This window comes from Hypanus sabinus, chromosome X2 (assembly GCF_030144855.1).
Source record: "Hypanus sabinus isolate sHypSab1 chromosome X2, sHypSab1.hap1, whole genome shotgun sequence".
NCBI lineage: Eukaryota > Metazoa > Chordata > Chondrichthyes > Myliobatiformes > Dasyatidae > Hypanus > Hypanus sabinus.
Window position 1 is genome coordinate 30730962 of NC_082739.1, and position 20270 is coordinate 30751231.

Consider the following 20270-nt stretch of genomic DNA (forward strand, 5'->3'; position numbering starts at 1 on the left):
ACCCAGATAAGTGTGAAGTGGTTCATTTTGGTAGGTCAAATATGATGGCAGAATATAGTACTAATGGTAAGATTCTTGGCAGTGTGGAGGATCAGAGGGATCTTGGGGTCCGAGTCCATAGGACGCTCAAAGCAGCTACGCAGGTTGACTCTGTGGTTAAGAAGGCGTATGTTGCATTGGCCTTCATCAATTGTGGAATTGAATTTAGGAGCCGAGAGGTAATGTTGCAGCTATATAGGACCCTGGTCAGACCCCACTTGGAGTACTGTGCTCAGTTCTGGTCGTCTCACTACAGGAAAGATGTGAAAGTCATAGAAAGGGTGCAGAGGAGATTTACAAGGATGTTGCCTGGATTGGGGAACTCAGCCTTTTCTCCTTGCAGCAAAGGAGGATGAGAGGTGACCTGATAGAGGTGTATAAGATGATGAGAGGCATTGATCATGTGGATAGTCAGAGTTTTTTTCCCAGGGCTGAAATGGTTGCCACAAGAGGACACAGGTTTAAGGTGCTGAGGAGTAGGTACAGAGGAGGTGTCAGGGGTAAGTTTTTCACTCAGAGTGGTGAGTGCGTGGAATGGGCTGCCAGCAACGGTGGTGGAGGCAGATACGATAGGGGCTTTTAAGAGGCTTTTAGATAGTTAAAGGAGTTTAGTGAAATAGAGGGCTATGGGTAAGCCTAGTAATTTCTAAGGTAGGGATGTGTTTGGCACAACTTTGTGGGCTGAAGGGCCAGTATTGTGCTGTAGGTTTTCTATGTTTCTAAATGTCTTTTCAGATATATAAAGTGTAAAAGAGAGATGAGAGTGGATATCGGATCACTGGAAAATAACGCTGGAGAGGTAGTGGCGGAGGAAATAAAAAAGTATTTTGTGTCAATCTTTACTGTGGAAAACACCAGCAGAATGCTAAAAATGTGAATGTGTCAGGGGCAGAAGTGAGTGAAGTTACCATTACTAGGGAGAAGGTTCTTGGGAAACTGAAAGGACTGAAGATAGATAAGTCACCTGGACCCAGTATTGACTGCAGTTTTGGGCCCCTTATCTAAGAAAAGATGTGCAGGCATTGGAGAGGGTCCAGAGGAGGTTCATGAGAATGATCCCAGGGTTAACGTATAGGAGTGTTTGATGGCTCTCAGGCTGTATTCGCTGGAGTTTAGAAGAATGGGGGAGAATCTTATTGAAATCGATTGAATATTGAAAGGTCTTGATAAAGTAAATGTGGGGAGTCGGGGAGTCTAGGAGCAAAGGGTACAGCTGCAGAATTAAGAGATGTCCATTTATCTCTTGAGAGATGAGGAAACATTTCTTTGGCCAGAGGGTGGTGAAATAGTGGAATTCATTGCCACAGACATCTGAGAAGGCCAAGTCATTGGGTATATTTAAGGTGGAGTTTGATTGGTTCTTGATTAGTCAGGGCATCAAAGGTTGTGGAGAGAAGGCAGAAGAATGAAGTTGAGAGGGATGATAGATCAGCTATGGTGGAGTGGTGGAGCAGACTCGATGGGCCAAATGGCCTAATTCTGCTCCTATGTTTTATAGTCTTATGGTTCACCTATCTCCTCCCCCACCTGAAGCTCTTGGCTTCTTGAAGCACATAATGATGCTGGAACTAACAGGGAGATGCTACAGAAATTCATCAGAAGTCCTGGTTAAACTGAAGCCAATGGGCATCAAGGGGAAACATCATCCTAGTCATACTGTACCTCCTTCTGTGGAAGATAATCACATTATTTGGTGAATAGTTATTTAAGACCCTAGAGGTTGCTACACCGCATTGTTAGTATGCTGGTGTCACACTGACCAGACTCTCCACTGCACCAGCCAGATTAACACTACAGCTATACAAACAGATCCGAGACGGGGTACTCTGTGCTGAATGACTCACCTCCTGCCATCTTCACAGCCCTCCCATCAAAGGTACAATCAGTAGTGTGACAGAATATTTTCCATTTATTTTGGATGAGTGCAGCTCTTATAATATTCAGGAAGCTTGATACCTAGGACAGGGCAGTACTGTTAACAGGCTGCTCTGAACTTTAATCTCACCACCAGCGTGAGAACTACACTGAGAAGTGGCAGATGGAGTTTAACCCAGATAAGTATGAGGTGGTTCATTTTGGTATGTCAAATATGATGACAGAATATAGTTTTAATGGTAAGATTCTTGGCAGTGTGGAGGATCAGAGGGATCTTGGGGTCTGAGTCCATAGGATGGTCAAAGCAGCTGCGCAGGTTGACTCTGTAGTTAAGAAAGCAAATGGTGCATTGGTCTTCATCAATTGTGGGATTGAGTTTAGGAGCCGAGAGGTAATGTTGCAGCTATATAGGACCCTGGTCAGACCCCACTTGGAGTACTGTGCTCAATTCTGATCACCTCACTACAGGAAGGATGTGGAAACCATAGAAAGGGTGCAGAGGAGATTTACAAGGATGTTGCCTGGATTGGGGAGCATGCCTTATGAGAATAGGTTGAGTGAACTCGGCCTTTTTTCCTTGGAGTGACGGAGGATGAGAGGTGACCTGATAGAAGTGTACAGGATGATGAGAGTCATTGATCATGTGGATAGTCAGAGGCTTTTTCCCAGGGCTGAAATGGTTGCCACAAGAGGGCACAGTTTTAAGGTGCTTGGAAGTAGGTACAGAGGAGATGTCAGGGGTAAGTTTTTTACGCAGAGAGAGGTGAATGCATGGAATGGGCTGGCGGTGATGGTGGTGGAGGTGGATACGATAGGGTCTTTTAAGAGACTCCTGGACAAGTACATGGAGCTCAGAAAAATAGAGGGCTATGGGTAAGCCTAGATAATTTCTAAGGTAAGGACATGTTTGGCACAGCTTTGTGGGCTGAAGGGCCTGTATTGTGCTGTAGGTTTTCTATGTCTATGTTCTAATAACTGATGTTACCTGCTCACAATACAGGTTTGACTGCTTGACTCTGTATTAAAATACTCTTTTTTCTTATATTGTTACTTCATCTTGACAGTTAAGGGGAGGATGGAGTCATCAACTGCCTCAGACCTAACTGTAGACTGTCGTCATTGAATGAAGTTCACAATTCCTTCTGAACTGGATCATTCACAGCTGTGTGATTAACCTGCATCCAACTTCCTATGTTTCACAGACACAGACTCATACTGCTTGGAGACAGACCCTCCACACTAAATGAATAGAATTGGAATTGAATTAAATTAAATTGGTTTATTATTGTTATGTACATGCACCTGGGTACGATGAAAAGTTGTTTTGCATACTGGTTATGCAGGTTAAGTCATTGCATAGTGCATATAAGGTAACACAATACCAGAATGAAACTTGCACAGAAAATACTAATCTCCGAAATGTCTCCCTGCACAAACTATCTGACAATACTATCTTTTTATATTTTTTGCACACAACATTCAGTGTGTGTGTTGAAAACGCAATAACTTTCTGTGACGCCTTTTGGGAATATTATTCACTGGTTTGAAAGCAATTGTTTGCAATGGTCAGTAATATGTTTCAGTTTTCTTCATAAATGGTCCATGAATATATGGCAGTGGAATATAAGCCAATCATTTTTACCCTAACTTTTTACTTTTTACCCCAAAGTACTGTCATACTTGCCAGCGCCCCTCTTAGGCACAATATACTTTCCAACACCCCCAAGTGTAAAAACATGTCTTATCTTTGCTACCATGAGAAAAATGATTCTGCTTTAAATTTTCTATTTGTCTTTAAACCTAGCTTACACGGTACCTGGACACTGCACAGCAGCTTCAATATCAATGTGATCCTTGAGCTTGATGGCTTTTAGCAAGAGTTCAAATATCTGGTTCAAGTTGTGATAGCAAAAGTCTTAAGTGCCAATGTCCAAATAGTTTCTGAGTTTTTTTTCGTGTGTGTGTATGTGGTTCACTGCACTGGAGCCTCTTTCAACAGGGTAGGAGGATGGAAATGCAATGAAGAGCAGTTTGGCTCTTCTCCAAAGACCAAGAAACTCCATATGACAGTGTAGTCACGTACCACAAAAACCAACATTTTTGAAAAGCATTTTTGCTGCTTCATCATTCTTCAGAATTTCAGTAATTTTGTCCTGCAAGCTCTCTTCTTGTTCTTCCACCTTGCAAAGAAATGGATTAATTACCCATTCTGGAATTTCCAGACAGTTCAAATCCTTGAATTGATTCTGAAAATCCTTCTTCAGTGACTGCAGGTGTAAGCAGTACTCTTGCCAATCACCCACTGTGAAAGAGAGTGCCACACTTTCCATGCAAGGTAACTGAGAACATACATCTCCCAATGTTTTACTTACATATTTCCAATTTTCCAAGAAAAGTGGACACTACACCTCTTGCCTGGATTAAATTGAAATTCTCATCCTGTAGTTTCATAGTTAGAAAGTTCATTTTGTCATACAGATTGGCTAGGTATACCACATCTCCATGTAAAAGTTCAATTTTGTTTCCCAATCTCTTGTTGACTTTGAGCAAAAATTCAACCACAGTGGCAAAAAGGTCAAAGAAATGTTTTAAGCAGCAGCCTTTTGACAGCCAATGCACTTCAGTGTGAAGAAGCAAGCATTCAAACTCTTCATCGGTATCTTGGCATAACTGGTGAAATATTCTGCTATTTAATGGATGAGTTTTAATTTTGCTGGTCGAAGATAATACAAGAGTCTTGCTTGAGAAAAGTCATTGGCTGAATTTTTTTGGCTGCGAGATGTTAACGATGAATTACACAATGAATTGCAAACAGATTTGGAATTTCTTTTTTCATAAATACCACTAAATCTGTCATATATGGTGGTCCATCTGTTGTACAAGAAATCATGTTCATAATCAAAATATTTTTATCCTCAATATACATTTTGAGCTCATTCTAGATTGATTCTTTGTTGATATTTGTTTTCAACTTTTTTATAAATGAAAATCTCTTCATACACTTTTCAATTTTTGATAAAATGCCATTAGCAATGCTTTGTTGCCTCACATAGTTAACTCATCCAGTTTTATCCCAAATTCTGTTATTTGTAGCTGTGTATAGTTGCTATTCAATGTCTTCACTCATTTTGTCAATATGTCGAGCTACAGAGTTATTACTCAGAGGAACTGATTTTTAAATACTGGTATCCATTTTGAGAACAGTGGTGAGCACTTCAGATACAGCAGGCATCATTAATCTTTATCCAATTGTATGAGATTTTTCACACTTTGCTGTCATTTTGGAAAAGTTGTAAGCAATAATGAGACCACTATCAAGGTCATTTTTAGCTTCCTTGGCAAATGACTCGAGAGTGCAATGGTTTTCAAATGCTTCTTTTATCTTCTGGAACTGTAATACCATAAGTAGCCTTTTCAGGGAGTCTTTTATAGAAGTGCTCCTGCAACTCTTGATGGTTTCATGGCTTCATTAGACAGTACAGTATTACAAATGAGATACATGTGGTGTTGCTGATCTGATGAGAATGGAATAAAATCATACTCCAGGCACATAACATGGCATTGATACACTTTCTGTAGTTTCTGTTTCTTAGCAGGATTAGAGTTCAAGGCTTCATCGCCTTCAGTCTCATAGATATCATACTGCATGTATTTATCTATCCATCATTAACAGGGCTAAATTGAAATTTAAAATTAACACAAACTGGGAATGCCTATCGGATGTTGACAATGGTAGTGAGTTGCCAGGGATGGAATGATGGTAGTGGCACGCAAAGGAACAGCGAGGTGAAGATGAAGATGATCACAACAGCTAAAATTACGTTGACAAGGATTCAGATTGGAATCTGAATGTTAGTGGAGATAGAGCTGGATTTTGGCAATCTGCCTTTATGCTATTCCAGTTAGCACAACTGACCAATCATCTAAGGTCTCATACTCCCCATAGATGGTTCTTGATCCCACATATACAGCTGAGGCCGCTTTGAACATCTAAAGAAGAATCCTCGGGGTCGGCTATTGGCTCCAGCCAGCGCTGTGTGACCTGCTTTTCGTAGATCTGTAGAGAAAGTTGAGAGGGTGTTCTTCACTTATCAGCTGTTAAATTGCTTGAACTCGTTCCGTGCCGTGAGTCAAGGGGAACTGTTGGGAACCCTGGTTGGTAATTTATGCATCTCCAATAAAGTCAGTTTGTTGTTGTAAGGTCGGATGAGATTGCCGAGTTTCCGACACGTGACGACGTATACTCGCTGCCTCCAGAGCGCTGGTTCTTCCTGTGCTCCAGTGCCCCATCCTTTTTTCTTGGAAGTGCCTGCTCTACTAATGGTCAGTCAGGTCTCGTGCCTCAAGTTAGGGTGCTGCCTATCGTCCCCCCAACGAATCTTGAACACCCCCCGGTGACTTCCATTTCCCCAATGCCCTCTTAGGACATGTAACTGCCCCCATAGGGGTGGGGGATGGTACCAACCCTTTGGGAATCACTGACATGTGGTCGTTGACAGGCAACATTTGTGCATCTGCTCTTCGGTTGGTGCATGCATGTAATATCTACAAACTCATAACCAATCCTCAAAGGAGTTTCCAGTTTTTCTTTGTTAGACCCACATCTGCCCATCCACTGTTAAACCTCTGAGCCCCTTCACCAGGATTGAGAGAAAAATTTACTGAGGTATTTATCATGCATGTATATCATATCTCTAGTTCAATGATCAAATCTGTGTTCAAACATGTCATACTGTTCAATAGTGGTTGCATACTCATGACAGTCAAAACCTCATAGTCCTCTTGTGCCACAATGAGGCCACCCTCAAGAGTGGAGGAGCAATACCTTATCTTCTGTCCAGGTAGCCTCCAACCTGATGGCATGAATATGGGTTTCTCCTTCCAGTAAAAAAAAGTCACTCCTGTCCCCTCTTCTTCCATTCCCCAGTCTGCCTCTGACCTCTTCTCACCTGCTTATCACTTCCCTGGGTCCCCTCCTCCTTCCCTTTCTCCTATGCTCCACTCTCCTCTCCTGTCTGATTCCTTCCTCTCCTGCCCTTTACCTTTCCTACCCACCTGGCTTCACCTATCACCTTCCAGCTCTCCTCCCTTCCCTCCCCCCACCATTTCATTCTAGCATCTTTCCTTTCCTCTTCAGTCCCGAAATGCCAGCTGTTTATTTATTTCCATGGATGCTGCCTGACCTGCTGAGTTCTTCTTGCCTTTTGTACGTGTTGCTTTGGATTTCCAGCATCTGCAGATTTTCTCATGTTTATGTCCAGCATATGTTTATTGTTTCCAAACAGAGCCAGCTTCCTTCCTGGTCTTCACTACGAGGGACTTCCAGTTACAATTAGAAGCTCCACCTTTGCAATAATTGTGCTTTCCCTTTCCATGAGGATAAAACAGAATCACAAGCTTCAACTTGAGTTCTCATGCTTATTTGAGATCTCAAGTTCCTGCCTACTGTTAAATGTAACACACTCATCATTCACAAATCGGTGTACTAACCTTATTCGCAACAAAAATAACAACATTCCTGGGTCCTCATTAACCTTTCAGGTGTTTTCATTCCATAGGGTCCCCTCTTTTACCCAAAGCAGGACATAAATTATAGGCCAGTTAGCCTGACTTCAGTGGTTGGAAAAATATTGGAGTCCAGTATTAAAGATGAGGTTTCAGGGTACTTGGAGGCTTATCATAGAACAGGCCAAAGTCAACATGTCCTCAGGGGAAAATCTCGCCTAACAAATCAGTTGGAATTCTTTGGCGAAATAACAAGCAGGATAGATAAAAAGAGTTTGTGGATGTTGTTAACTTGGATTTTCAGCAGGCCTTTGACAAGGTGCCACACATGAGGCTGCTTAGCAAGATAAGAGCACTTCATATTTCCGGAAAGTTATTAACATGGGTAAAAGTTTAGTTGAATGGCAAAAGGCAAAGAGTAGGAATAAAGGGAGCCTTTTCTAGTTGGCTGCTGAGGACTAGTAGTGTTCCACAGGGATTGTGTTGGGACTGCTTCTTTTCACATTATATGTCAATGATATGGATAACAAAATTGATGGCTTTGTCGCCATGCTTGTGGATGATACAAGGAGGCAGCTGGACAGGTAGTGTTGAGGAAGCAGGGAATCTGCAGATGGACTTAGACGGTTTAGGAGAATGGGGAAGGAAGAGGCAGTTGGAACATAATGTAGGGAAGTGTATGGTCATGCATTTTTGTAGAAGTAATAAAGGCATAGACTATTTTCTAAATGTGGAGAAAATTCAGAAATCAGAGGTGCAAAGGGACTTGGGTGCCTTTGTACAAGATTCCCTAACAATAACTTGTAGGTTGAGTCAGTGGTGAGGAAGGCAAATGCAATATTAGCATTCATTTTTAGAGGACTAGAATATTAAAGCAAGGATATATTTTTTGTGTGACTGTACCTTACTCATATCTTTTAAGTGCCCTATGCTGTGTGTGACTGTTGGTACTGTGATTACACCTTGGCCCTGGAAGATCACTGTTTCTTTTGGCTGTATTCGTGTATGGTTGAATGACAATTAAATCCTCTCATGCTGAGGCTTTATAAGGCATTCATCAGACCACACTTAGAGTATTGTAAACAGTTTTCAGCCCCTCATCTAAGAAAGGTTGTGCTGGCATTGGAGAGGATCCAGAGGAGGTTCACGAGAATGATCCCAGGAATGGGGGTTTAATGACTGAGTAATGTTTGATGGCTCTAGGCCTGTACTTGCTGGACTTTAGGAGAATGAGGGATATCTCATTAAGACCTATCGAATATTGAAAGGCCTAGATAGCTTGGGCTTGAGAGGATGTTTCCTACAGTGGGGGAGTCCAGAGGACACAGCCTCAAAATACATGGACGTCCTTTTAGAACAGAGGTGAGGAGGAATTTCTTTAGCCACAGGTTGATGAATCTGTGGAATTTATTGTGAAAGATTTCTGTAGAAGTGAAGTCATTGAGTATATTTAAAGAGGGGGGTTGATAGGTTCTTGATTGGTAAAGGCATCAAAGTCTACAGGGAGATGACAGGAGAATGAAGTTGAGAGAGATAATAAATCAGCCATGATGGAATGGCTTGATAGACCGAATGGCCTAATTCTGCTCTAATGTCTTGTGGACCTCCTGTGGAACTTGCCTCTTCTCATATATCTATCACTCTCATGTCCTTGCAATTTGCTTTCCCTTTACGTACAGCTGGTTTTCCTTGTCCTTATGAATTGCATACTCATTTTGTGCTTCTAGCTCACAAATGACTTCATATTCATGACACATGTCAAATCTCATTTGCTTTTTCACAGGCTGTGTTGGTCTCTTGACTCTCAAATGCTCAATTCTGGAATGCCACCAAGATGTTGTCTGTATTGGAGTACATTAGTTATAATGGGAGGTGGGACAACTTGAATTGTTTTCTCCTCAGTGTCAGAGGCTGAGGGGCAACCTGATATGTTGCTGGAAACTACGAACACACACAAAATGTTGGAAGAACTCAGCAGGCAGTATCAATGGAAGGAAATAGACAGTCAGCCAGAAAAGTCAACTGTTCATTTGTCCTCCATAGATGCTGCCTGACTGGCTGAGCTCATCCAGCATTTTGTGTGTGTTGCTCTTCAATTGCTAGTGTGATTGCAATTTGTTACAAAGGAAACTTGAATTTCATCTGAGGTAAATTAATGTAATCACATTTTATAGAGGTTTTGCTTGCTACTTTGTTACAGAGACACACCCAAGAGCTAATATATGTAAAGAAAGGCACTTTGATCATTGATATCAGGTACCAAGTGGAAGATGCCAACACTGAATTAGACCAGAGCCTTCACTGGACATTGGAACTTTGGGTGAGGAGGTAAGTCATGGCATCAGGGTGGTAGATCTGCCGTAATGCAGTCTTCATTAGCGGAAAGTGTTGTCATGATTTCTAATTTTGTACCTTGATCAAATCTTCCCTTATGCAGCATTAAAAGAGAGACTGTTGATTTCTTTCTATCTCAATCTTAGGACCACACTTTGTAGAGTCTTATGTTTCTGATTAATGAAGCAGTCACTTATTCCACTAACTTAGCCATTGGGAAAATAGAGGACGAAATAATGTTAAGCTTTTAACTTTCTTGCATCTACATTGTAACTGCGTAGACTATTACTGTAGTTCCAATCATTATTAATGCAGGACAATGTTATTGTCATTTTTTTATTTTACTGTACCATTTAAATAGGAATGACAGCTCTCTGGTTCTGTAATATCAAGACACACCTTACGTGAAGTAATTTATGAGTCTATCTGGCTTTTCTCTGAGAAAACAGAAGGATATTTGCTTTATCTGTTGGTTGATTGAATATTTTCCTAATAAACTACTGATAAAGTCCCAATGAAGGGTCTCAGCCCAAAACATTGACTGTTTACTCCTCTCCATAGATGCTGCCTGTACCCTACTGAATTCCTTCAGCATTTTGAGCATGTTTTCCAGCATCTGTGAAATCTCTGGTGTCTCCGATTTATAATTAGTTTCTTTTAGAAATGGAAAATGATTGGGATGAGAAGATTGTGAGCTAGGAATTGAAAGCCTAGTTGTTGCTTTCCTTTACTTAGTCTCTGCAAATATCAAACATAGAACAGTACAGTTGCCTGTGTTGAGCATCATGCCATTCTAACTAATCCCATCTCCCTGCATATAGTCCCTGCCTATTCTGGTGTCTGCCAAAATGACTCTTAAAAATTGCTATTGTATCTAATGAGTAGCTATTGTAACTTTGACTCTCTCCACTGCAATTAATGCAGATTTAAATCCCACTAAATGTCCCCAGAGGTAAATCTGTTGGCTGAGAGCCAGTGTGAGCTAGAGATCCCCTCATGCTTCGGTAGTACGGTAATGCTGAAGTCTTTGTGAAGTAGATCTAGCCAGCTGCTGAGAAGGTCTGAAAGTGTGAGCATTCACCCACGTGCTGAAGAGCTGGTTGTTCAGAAAGCTGGCGGCTCAGTGCTGCTGTATCCACTCTCGGACCTGCAGCACTGGCACACCTATGCCTCCCCGTCAGTGACTGGCTCATTGTCTACATCGGTCAAGTGGTTTCCACCACATGGGAGGCCTCTTTGTTCCCTCTATTTCTCCTCTAACTCCAAAACTTCTTGTTGATACATCAGCTGGTAGAATCTTACCCTCCTAAGAGTATTGACAGAAAAGAGCAGAAAGATTGGAAGTCTTGCATTTAGAATATAGAATAGTACAGCCCACAATGTTGTGCCAAACTATATAAACCCGCTCCATGATTAATCTATCCCTTCCATCCTACATAGTCCATAATACTCCACTTTTCTTAAATCCACGTGCCCATCTAAAAGTCTCTTAAATGTCCCTATTGTACCAGACTCTACACGAACATCGGCAGTGCATTCCTGGTATCCGTCACTCTCAGTGTGAAAAAAATAATTCCTCTGACGTCTCCCCTAAACCTTCCTCCACTCAACTTAAATAGCTGTCCTCTGGTTTTGGCTATTGGAGTCCTGGGAAAAAGGTGCTGGATATCCACACTATCTATGCCTCTCAGAATTTTACACACCTCTGTCAAGTTGCCTCTCATTCTCTGTCTCAACAAAGAGAAAAGCCCTAGTTCACTCTACTTTTCCTCATAAGATATGCCCTCCAATCCAGGCAGCATCCAAGTAAATCACCTCTGCATCCTCTCTAAAACTTCCATGACGTTCCTATAATGAGATGACCAGAACTGAACACAATACTCCAAGTGTGGACTAATCAGAGTTTTATAGAGCTGCGATATTATCTTGTGCGTCTTGAACTCAGTCCCTCAACTAAGGAAGGCCAACACACCATACACCACCTTAGCCAGCCTATCAGCCCATATGGTAACTTTGAGGGATCTATGATCATGGATCCTTAGATCCCTCGATTCTTCCACACTGCCAAAAATCCTGCCATTAACTCTGTACTCAGCCTTCATATTTGATCTTCAAAGTGTATCACTTCACATTTATCTGGACTAAACTACATCGCCATCCACCCAGCTCTGCATCCAGTCTGTATCATGTTGTAACCTACAATATGACAACTTTTTAAACAATCTGCAACACCCACAACCTTCATGTCATCTGAAAACTTACTAACTCACCATTACACCTGTCATCCAAATCATTTATAAAAACACAAAGAGAATGGGTCCCAGAACGGTTCTGGAAGACCACGGATCAACAACGACCAGGCAGAATATGTTGCACTACCACCATTCTCTGTATTCTGTGGGCAATCTGAATCTACACAACCAAGTTTCCACGGATCCTGTGCTTCATGACTTTCTGCAAGATCCTACCACTGGGAACTGTGTCAAATGCCAACTGCTTCCAGAGATTGTAAAATTTGTTTTAGATGGTTTGGAAGTACTTTTCTTAAAGGGAAATTTCTAGCTTTGGATTGCAGAGATCATAGTTCAGAAGAAATTGAATTGTGGTAGTTTAGTGAGCTTTCCGCAAAATGTTGCTGTATATCACCAGCACCATCATGGTCACAATACTTATAACCTTTAAGAAATCCTGCCAGAGGACTCTTAAGTTTCTTTGCATCTCTGATTTCTGAATTTGCTCCTTACTTCGAAAATAGTCTATGCTTTTATTCCTTTTACCAAAGTGCATGACCATACACCTCCCTATGACATATTCCATCTGCCACTTTTTCGCCCATTCTCCTAATTTGTCTATCTGCAGACTTCCTACTTCCACAACACTACCTGCCCCTCTACCTATCTTTGTATCATCTGCAAGCATGCCCACAAACCATTAATTTCATCATCAAATCATTGATATATAACATGGAAAGAAGCAGTCCTAACACAGAGCCCTGCAGCACACCACTAGTCACCAGCATCCAAGCAAAAAAGACCCCTGTCATCCCCACTCTTTGCCTCCTGTCAATCAGCTAATCTTCTATCGATGCTAGTATCTTTCCTGTAATAACCTAGCATCTGATCTTGTCAAGCAGCCTCATGTGCAACACTTTGCCAAAGGTCTTCTGAAAATCCAAGAAAACAATATTCACAGATTCTCCTTTGCCTAACTTACTTTCATATTTCATCTTTTTCCTTATTGATTTTTTAGTTGCCTTCTGTTGGTTTCTAACAGCTTCCTAATCCCCTGGTTTCCTAATAATTTTACTATATTTTATGCCTCTCTTTTCCTTTTATGCTGTCTTTGACTTACCTTGTCATCCATGGATGTCTCATCCTCCTTTTATAATACTACTTCTTTAGTATGAATCTACCCTGTACTTCCTGAACTTCTTTCAGAAACTAGTGTCCCTTTCCAATCAACTTTGGCGAGCACCTCTCTCATGCCACTGCATTTCTTTTTACTCTTCTGCAATACTGATGCATCTGATTTTTGCTTCTCACTCTCAAACTGCAGGATGAATTCCATCATAATTTGATCACTGCCTCCTAAGGGTTTATTCACCCTAAACTCCCTAATTAAATCTGGTTCATTACACAACACCAAATCCAAAATTCTCTTTTCCTTAGTGAGCTCAACTATGAACTGCTCTAAAAAGCCATCTCATAGGCATTCTGCAAATTCTTTCTCTTGGGATCCAACACCAACCTGATTTTCCCAATCTACCTGCATATTGAAGTCCCCCATGACTATTGTAACATTGTCATTTTTACATGCCTTTTCTAGCTCCTGTTTTAATTTGTACCATACATCTTGGCTACAGTTTGGAGGCCTGTATATAACTCCAATCAGTGTTTTTTTAACTCTTCCTGTTCCTTAACTCTACTCACAGGTATCCTACATATTCTGATCCTATGTCACATCTTTGAGGATTTGATTTAATTTTTTTTTTAACCAAAAGAGCCACCCACCGCCCCCCCATTTACCTGTCTGCCCTTTCAATACAATACGTATCCTTGGACGTTAAGTTCCCAACTTTATTCTTCTTTCAACCACGATTCAGTGATGCCCATGATAGTCATAACTATCAATCTCTAACTATGCTGCAAGGTCACCTACCTTATTCCATATACATCCTTCAGTCTTGTATTCATCACCCTTTTCAATTTGGCCCCCACTCCAAGACAGCTGTTATGTTTTGTACCTTCAAAACATAAAGTTAATTGAAAGGGCAACATGGGAGCCCAGAATAATGTGCATACTCTTCGTTGTACTTTTAGTGAGATGTGCACAATATACACCATTCACACACTTCGTACATACAGTATAACCCGTAATGAGTTACAGTATTTAAACAGCAAAGGATGCTTAATCAAACAATATGTTTACTATATTACTCAAATATTACTGGAATATTAAATAAACAACACTCCTCCCTGCTCAGTTGTAAACTCCAACTCAATATAGAATGCATCTCAACTCAAATATATAATGTATTGCTTTCTAAACAGGCCTAAAGATTTAATCACTGCGGAGGATTTCTTACTCTCGTGGAATAACAGCTTTCCTGACAAGGGGGGTCACTCTGCTCAGCAGGTGAGACTTGTGGCTGTGAAACAATTTCAGGTTCTGGTCTCCGTGGTAATTGTAGACATTGCCTCTGGGACTGCAGGAAAAGGTTCTGATAGCTGTGAACATCTTTCTTCTCTAACAATTGACTTTGCTTTCCTTAACTGATTGATGTGTCATCTCCAGATAACATTAGGCACAATCTCCACTATGCAGAAGAATGGTCCAGTTCGGTCCTTAATCTTCCCAAGTGCCCACTTTTAATCACCTCTGTCATACCTCACCAGGACTGCTTGTCCATGAGTGAAACATCGAACCTCCTTGTTTGAGGAGCCCTCAATTTGACTCAGCTGTTTGTCCTGCATACTCCTTCTAAGACTGGGTTTGAAAAGATCTGAGCAAAGCACGACCCAGGAACAGCATAGCTTGTGAGTTGTTGGCTGTGAAGTGTGCTGCATTACAATGTGCAAGGCAGAAATTGGTCAGATTCTGATTTAGTGTCAGTGTAGTGTGTTCTGCTGACGTTGCTCACAGTGTGTTCTTTCAACTCTGGACAAACCTTCCCACCAAGCCATTTGTAGCTGGGTGGTACGGTGCAGATCTAATATGTCTTATTCCATTCATTTTCAGGAATGACTGAAACTGTTCCTCAACAAACTCTGGTCTGTTGTCACCGACTAAATGTTCAGGAACACCACTCCTTGTGAAGAGGCTTCCCAATACATCAACAATGCGTGAGGCTGTAGTGGAGGCTATTGGGAACTGTTCTGGCCACTTTGTAGCTGCATCCACCACTACCAAGAAATTTGTGCCCATGAACGGTCCGGCAAAACCCACAGGAATCCTCTGCCAGGGCAATGCAGGCCATTCCCCGGAAGGGGAGGCACTACTCTTGGATTCTTCTGAACCTGTTGGCATCTCTAACAGTGCATGGCAAGCTGCTCGATCTGCTGATCTATCCCAGGCCACCAGCCAAAGCTTCAAACCAACACTTTCATTTTGACCATGCCTAGATGACCAGCATATATGTAGCCCCTCCAACACTTTAGCTCTTAGCTTGGATGGTACAACAACTCTCAAATCCGACATAAGCAACCTCTGTCAAGGGCTACTTCATTGTGGCACTAATAAAAATGGGGGAATCTAGAATTTCTGCAGCACATTCCAGCACATTCCAGCCATTTTGGGTAGTCATGTATATCTGAGACACTTTGGGGTCTTTTCTGGTTTTCCTTTGGATTATGCCTGTTATAATAGTTAGACTTTCAATTTTCATTAGGGAGAAAACTGTGACACATTCTAATACAGCCTGAATTTTCTCAGCGTACTTGCGTAATACTTGTGCGTCAATGGTGCAACCAGAGTAAATGATGCCTGGTTTAAAGAATTCACCCTTGTTGCATTGTGCTCTAGGCCAATAATCTTCTAATCTTTTTAACACTCATCTTGAGAATTTAGAGATGTTCCTTGTCATCCTTACCAGTAACAAAGATGCCGTCCAGGTAACACTGTGCCTGGACAACCTTGGAGCACCTGGTTTATAGCTTTCAACCAGAATGCAGGTACAGATGCTACTCTAAAACTAAACTTATTCTACTGACAAACACTTTGGACTCTTCCTCCATCCTCATATGTAGGTAGGCCTCAGCTAAGGCTACTTCACTGAAATGTTTCTTTCCAGATAAATTTACAAAGATATCCTCTATCCTGGGCAGAAGGTATTGATCTACTTTCAGAACTGGGTTGATGGTGACCTTAAAGTCACCACAAATTCTGACAGACCATTCTTCTTGGCTGCTGGGACCACTGGTGTTGCTTATGGGCTCCACTCAACCTTGAATGGAGGTTCACTTCTCTTCAGCCTTCATGTGATGTGGCATGCAAATGGTGGATGGATCTTCAATCAAGTTGTAGTCTCAGCCAATCACGGCCACACAATGCTGACCCTCTTATTATTACCATATACAAGCCCAATGTGGCTTGTTGATTATTGTACTTTACTATGACAAATGTCATTCCCACCAGTTATCTTTTCTCCAGTGTAAGTTCTTAGTTCGATATCTGCAAGCTTCATTTAAGTATCTTTGAAATGCCATTCAAACTCATTTTGTGGAGTGACTGAAACAGCTGAGCCAGTGACCAATTCCATTTTAATTAATTTCCTGTTCGCTTCTGGTATAAGCCATATTGCTGGTCTGTTGTTACCTTTCACATTGTAAATCTCAAGGCTATTCAGTCCTGTATCACTCTCATCATTTTCAGATTTTTCATCAACAGCGAGCAGATTAGTGCTGTTTTTGAGACTGCAACTTGATTTTTAATCTTTATCTCTTCTCTGAGCAGTCTATTATTTTTGTCTGTCCAAAGTGTTCTTTATATGTTTCATTCTTTGTGGCATTTTCAGCAATGTTTTACCTTTAAATCTGGATTGGTCTGCTGTATGTGAGACCCTGCCACAGCAGTGATGCAATTTGTTTGGACAGGCAGGTTTCTGTTTAGACTTTGCGTTGTTGTTCACACCCACTTTCATTCCTGGCTGCAACTTGGTTGTGTTTCTGTCTGCTGTTTTCATTGATAGAGCAATTTCAACGGATCTTTTAAATGTGAGTTGTGCTTCAGTTCAAAAGCTGGTTTTGAATGCTTTCTTGAAAGATTTCACAAACTAGATGACCTCTCAGTGGATCATGAAGCCCATCACTGAACTGACAATGCTCAGACAAGCTCTTCAATTCAGCCATATAAACTGAAATAAACCCCTTTTTGATTCTGATTATGAAACCTAAAGCATTCTTCAATCAAAAGTGGTTTCAGTTTAAATATATCTGCATTACTTTCACAATATCAGCAAATATCATTTTGGCTCGTCTGGATGGAGCAGTCAAAATTCTAAGCGAACTATGCTTTCTACCTATTGCACTCAGCAAAACTAGCACTCACTATGCATTGGCTATTTTATTTGCTTTAAAATACTGCTCAATTCATTCAGTGTACAATATCCAGTTATCTGTTATGCTATCAAACACGTCTATCTTTCTGATGTAGCCAGGCATTTCTGTTTTTTAAATTTATAATAATTATCACCCAGTACTTAATGGTTATGAACCTGTGAATTTCGTCCATTTTCTACCTTTTTTAAAACTCGAACATCTCACTGCGCTTCCGAAGAGAAAAAAACATGCTGTGCTTTGTTTTTACCTAGAATGTCACTCTCTCCCTCTTGTGAAGAAAAAATGTACTGCACTTCAATAGGTAGGTAATCGTCTTGGGTTTGTTTTAAAACTACCTTGTTGCCACTTATGTTTTGTAACTCCAAAACATAAAACTAATCGAAAGAAAATCACGTAAGATTTGAATAACGTGTGTACTCACAGTTTTACTTTTAATGAGGTGTGCACTTGTGATGTAGTGGCGTAATGATGTATACCATTCACGCACTTGTATATAGCCCATAATTAATTATGTTAAGAGTCAAAGAATGCTAATCAAGCAATATATTTACAATATTACTCAAATATTACTGAAATATTAAATACACTATAACTGTCTCTTTTGTAATCTCAACATGCTCCAGCATATTACCCTGTACTACACTGACCTCACATTTATCAAGGTCGCTTTCAATGGTGAATACTGAAGCAAATTATTCATTAAGGACCTCTCCTATCTCCTCCAATCCGAGGCACATGTTTCCTCTTTTATCCCTGAGCAATCCTGCCCTTACTCCAGTCATGTTCAAGTTCAAGTTTAATTGTTATTCAACCATACATGAATACCCATGAATACAGCCAAACAAAAAAGTGTTACTCCAGGGCAAGGAGCAAAACTGAGCAGCAGCAGTCACACACAATAGAAGCCACATGTACTATAGTACATGTATAAGTACTATATCAGTAAAATACAGTTACACAAAAAAAATGTATTCCGAGACCCTGAGACCATGAATGTTGCTGAAATCTGCAGTCTACTGCAATACAGCTTGTCTTCTGCCGAGATAACCGTGGGGGGAGTACTGCCTCCAGCTTGGATGCTGTGCCACTGTGTCTCTTGTGGAGCATACCGACTCCAACACCTTTCTCCTGGGTGGCTGTATTCAACCTTCTGTTCTTCACATATGAGTAAAGTGCCTTGGGGTTTTCCTTAAACCTACTTGCTAAGTACTTCTCATTTCCTTTTCTAGCTCTCCTAAGTTCCTTCTTAAGCTCCATCCGGGCTATCTTATAGTTCTCAAGAAGCCTGTCTGATTTTTGCTTCTGAAACCTTCAGTATACTTCCTTCTCCCCCGATTAAATGTTTCCTCTCTTGACAGCCTTGTTCCTTCTCTGTACCATCTTTTCCCTGTCTCAGTGGGAGAAACCTATCCAGATCCCTAAACAACCACCACATTTCTACTGTAAATCTGTTCCCTAATGCCATCATAATTAACCCTCTTCCAATTAAATACTTTGCTGTTTCTTCTGATCCTATCATCGTCTATGGCTATACTAAAGATCAGGCAGTTGGGTTACTACCCTTGTGATGCTCTCCCACTGTCACCTGATTAGGTTCATTACCTGGTACTGGATCCAGTAAGATTCCTATCTACATATTATGCCAGGAATCCTTCCTGGATATAACTAACAAGTTCCACCCATTTTAAACCTTTTGCACGACAGAGGTGCCCTGGCTTTGTAGGCAATCCCTCGAGAATGTACTTCCTTTCTGAGGCTGTGATGCTATTCCTAATTAACAAAACCATTCCCCCACATTTCTTACCCCTCTGTCTCTTTTGAAACATCTGAACCTGGAACATAAAGGAGCCAACCCTGCTCTTGTGACAGCTAAATCTCTAACGGTCACCACATAGTAATTCCACGTACTGATTCGTGATTTGAAAAGCAGCCATTATTTTGTAACTTCAAAATGTTAAACTAATTTGAAGGAAGACACAGAGTCTGTGAACGCAGGTCTAACTTTGTTCTTTACTTTAAACAAGGTGCGCTCATATCACTTGGTAGTGTGATGACGTATGCAATTCATGTACTTATACATATAACTCATAATACATTATTTAATGAACAGGAATGCTTAACCAATTAATATATCTGTACAACATCACTCAAATCTTACTGAAATATTAAATACACAACACAATACATCACTGGGATGAATTACTGCTAAGAGCAAAAGCAGAATGTTGGAAAGAGTGATTGGGTCAATGAGCAACTGACAGTCTGCTCAGTTTTATCTATGCATCAGTCTCCATGTGGTTCTAGCCATCACCAATCAGCCTCTCTCCCACTCCTTCTGTTCTGCCATACACAGGTAACCTTTTCTGTTCCTGCTCGGAGATGATGCAGGGGTTCCATCTGAAATGGGAGATCTTTGCCTCCACGGATGCTGCTTGATTGGCTGGGTTCTTCCAGTGTTCCAGTTTGTTTCTGGATTCCAGCATCGGCAGCTTCTTTGTCTTCCACGTTAGAGTTTTTGAAGTGTTTAGCTGTTCCTGTTGCATGGGTTAATGCAACGGTTAACTTGCATACAGCAGCTTCACACAGGCAAGAATGAAATAACGACTAGCTAATTTGTCTTTGGTGGTATTGAAAAATGTTGGTAAAAGCACTGAGAGGATTCGTTGATGGGAACTTTAAAGCCCAAAGTGGGTCACAAAAGAGGACCCAAATGACCTACCCAAATGGGTAGGTCATGGCAGCTGAGATTGGCCCCGTGGTTTGTTCATCCTGCAGCATGTGGGAAATCAGGGATACTTCCAGTGTCCCTGGTAACTATGTGTGCAGGAAGTGTGTCCAACTGCAGCTTCTGGCAGACCGCATTGAGTATCTGGAGCTGCGATTGGATTCATACTGGAGCATCCGTGATGCTGAGAAAGTCGTAAATAGCACGTTCAATGAGTTGGCCACACCGCAGGTAAA

General features: G+C 41.2%; 1 protein-coding gene across 7 annotated transcripts in view; it reads left to right on the forward strand.

Moving 5' to 3' along the window:
- Positions 1 to 20270, forward strand: part of LOC132385223 (ATP-sensitive inward rectifier potassium channel 1-like) — an 85759-nt gene that overhangs the window by 57213 nt on the left and 8276 nt on the right. For 4 of the 7 annotated variants that reach the window (XM_059957175.1, XM_059957178.1, XM_059957177.1 and 1 more), the window contains exons 2-4: positions 9620 to 9747; positions 14304 to 14388; positions 17561 to 17610. The exons of 1 other annotated variant lie outside the window; for it this stretch is intronic. In XM_059957175.1, coding sequence (XP_059813158.1) covers positions 17562 to 17610 — 49 coding nt within the window. In that variant the 5' untranslated portion in view covers positions 9620 to 9747; positions 14304 to 14388; position 17561. The remainder of the gene's footprint in view (positions 1 to 9619; positions 9748 to 14303; positions 14389 to 17560; positions 17611 to 20270) is intronic. 2 more of the 7 variants (XM_059957180.1, XM_059957179.1) reach the window with 2 other exon arrangements.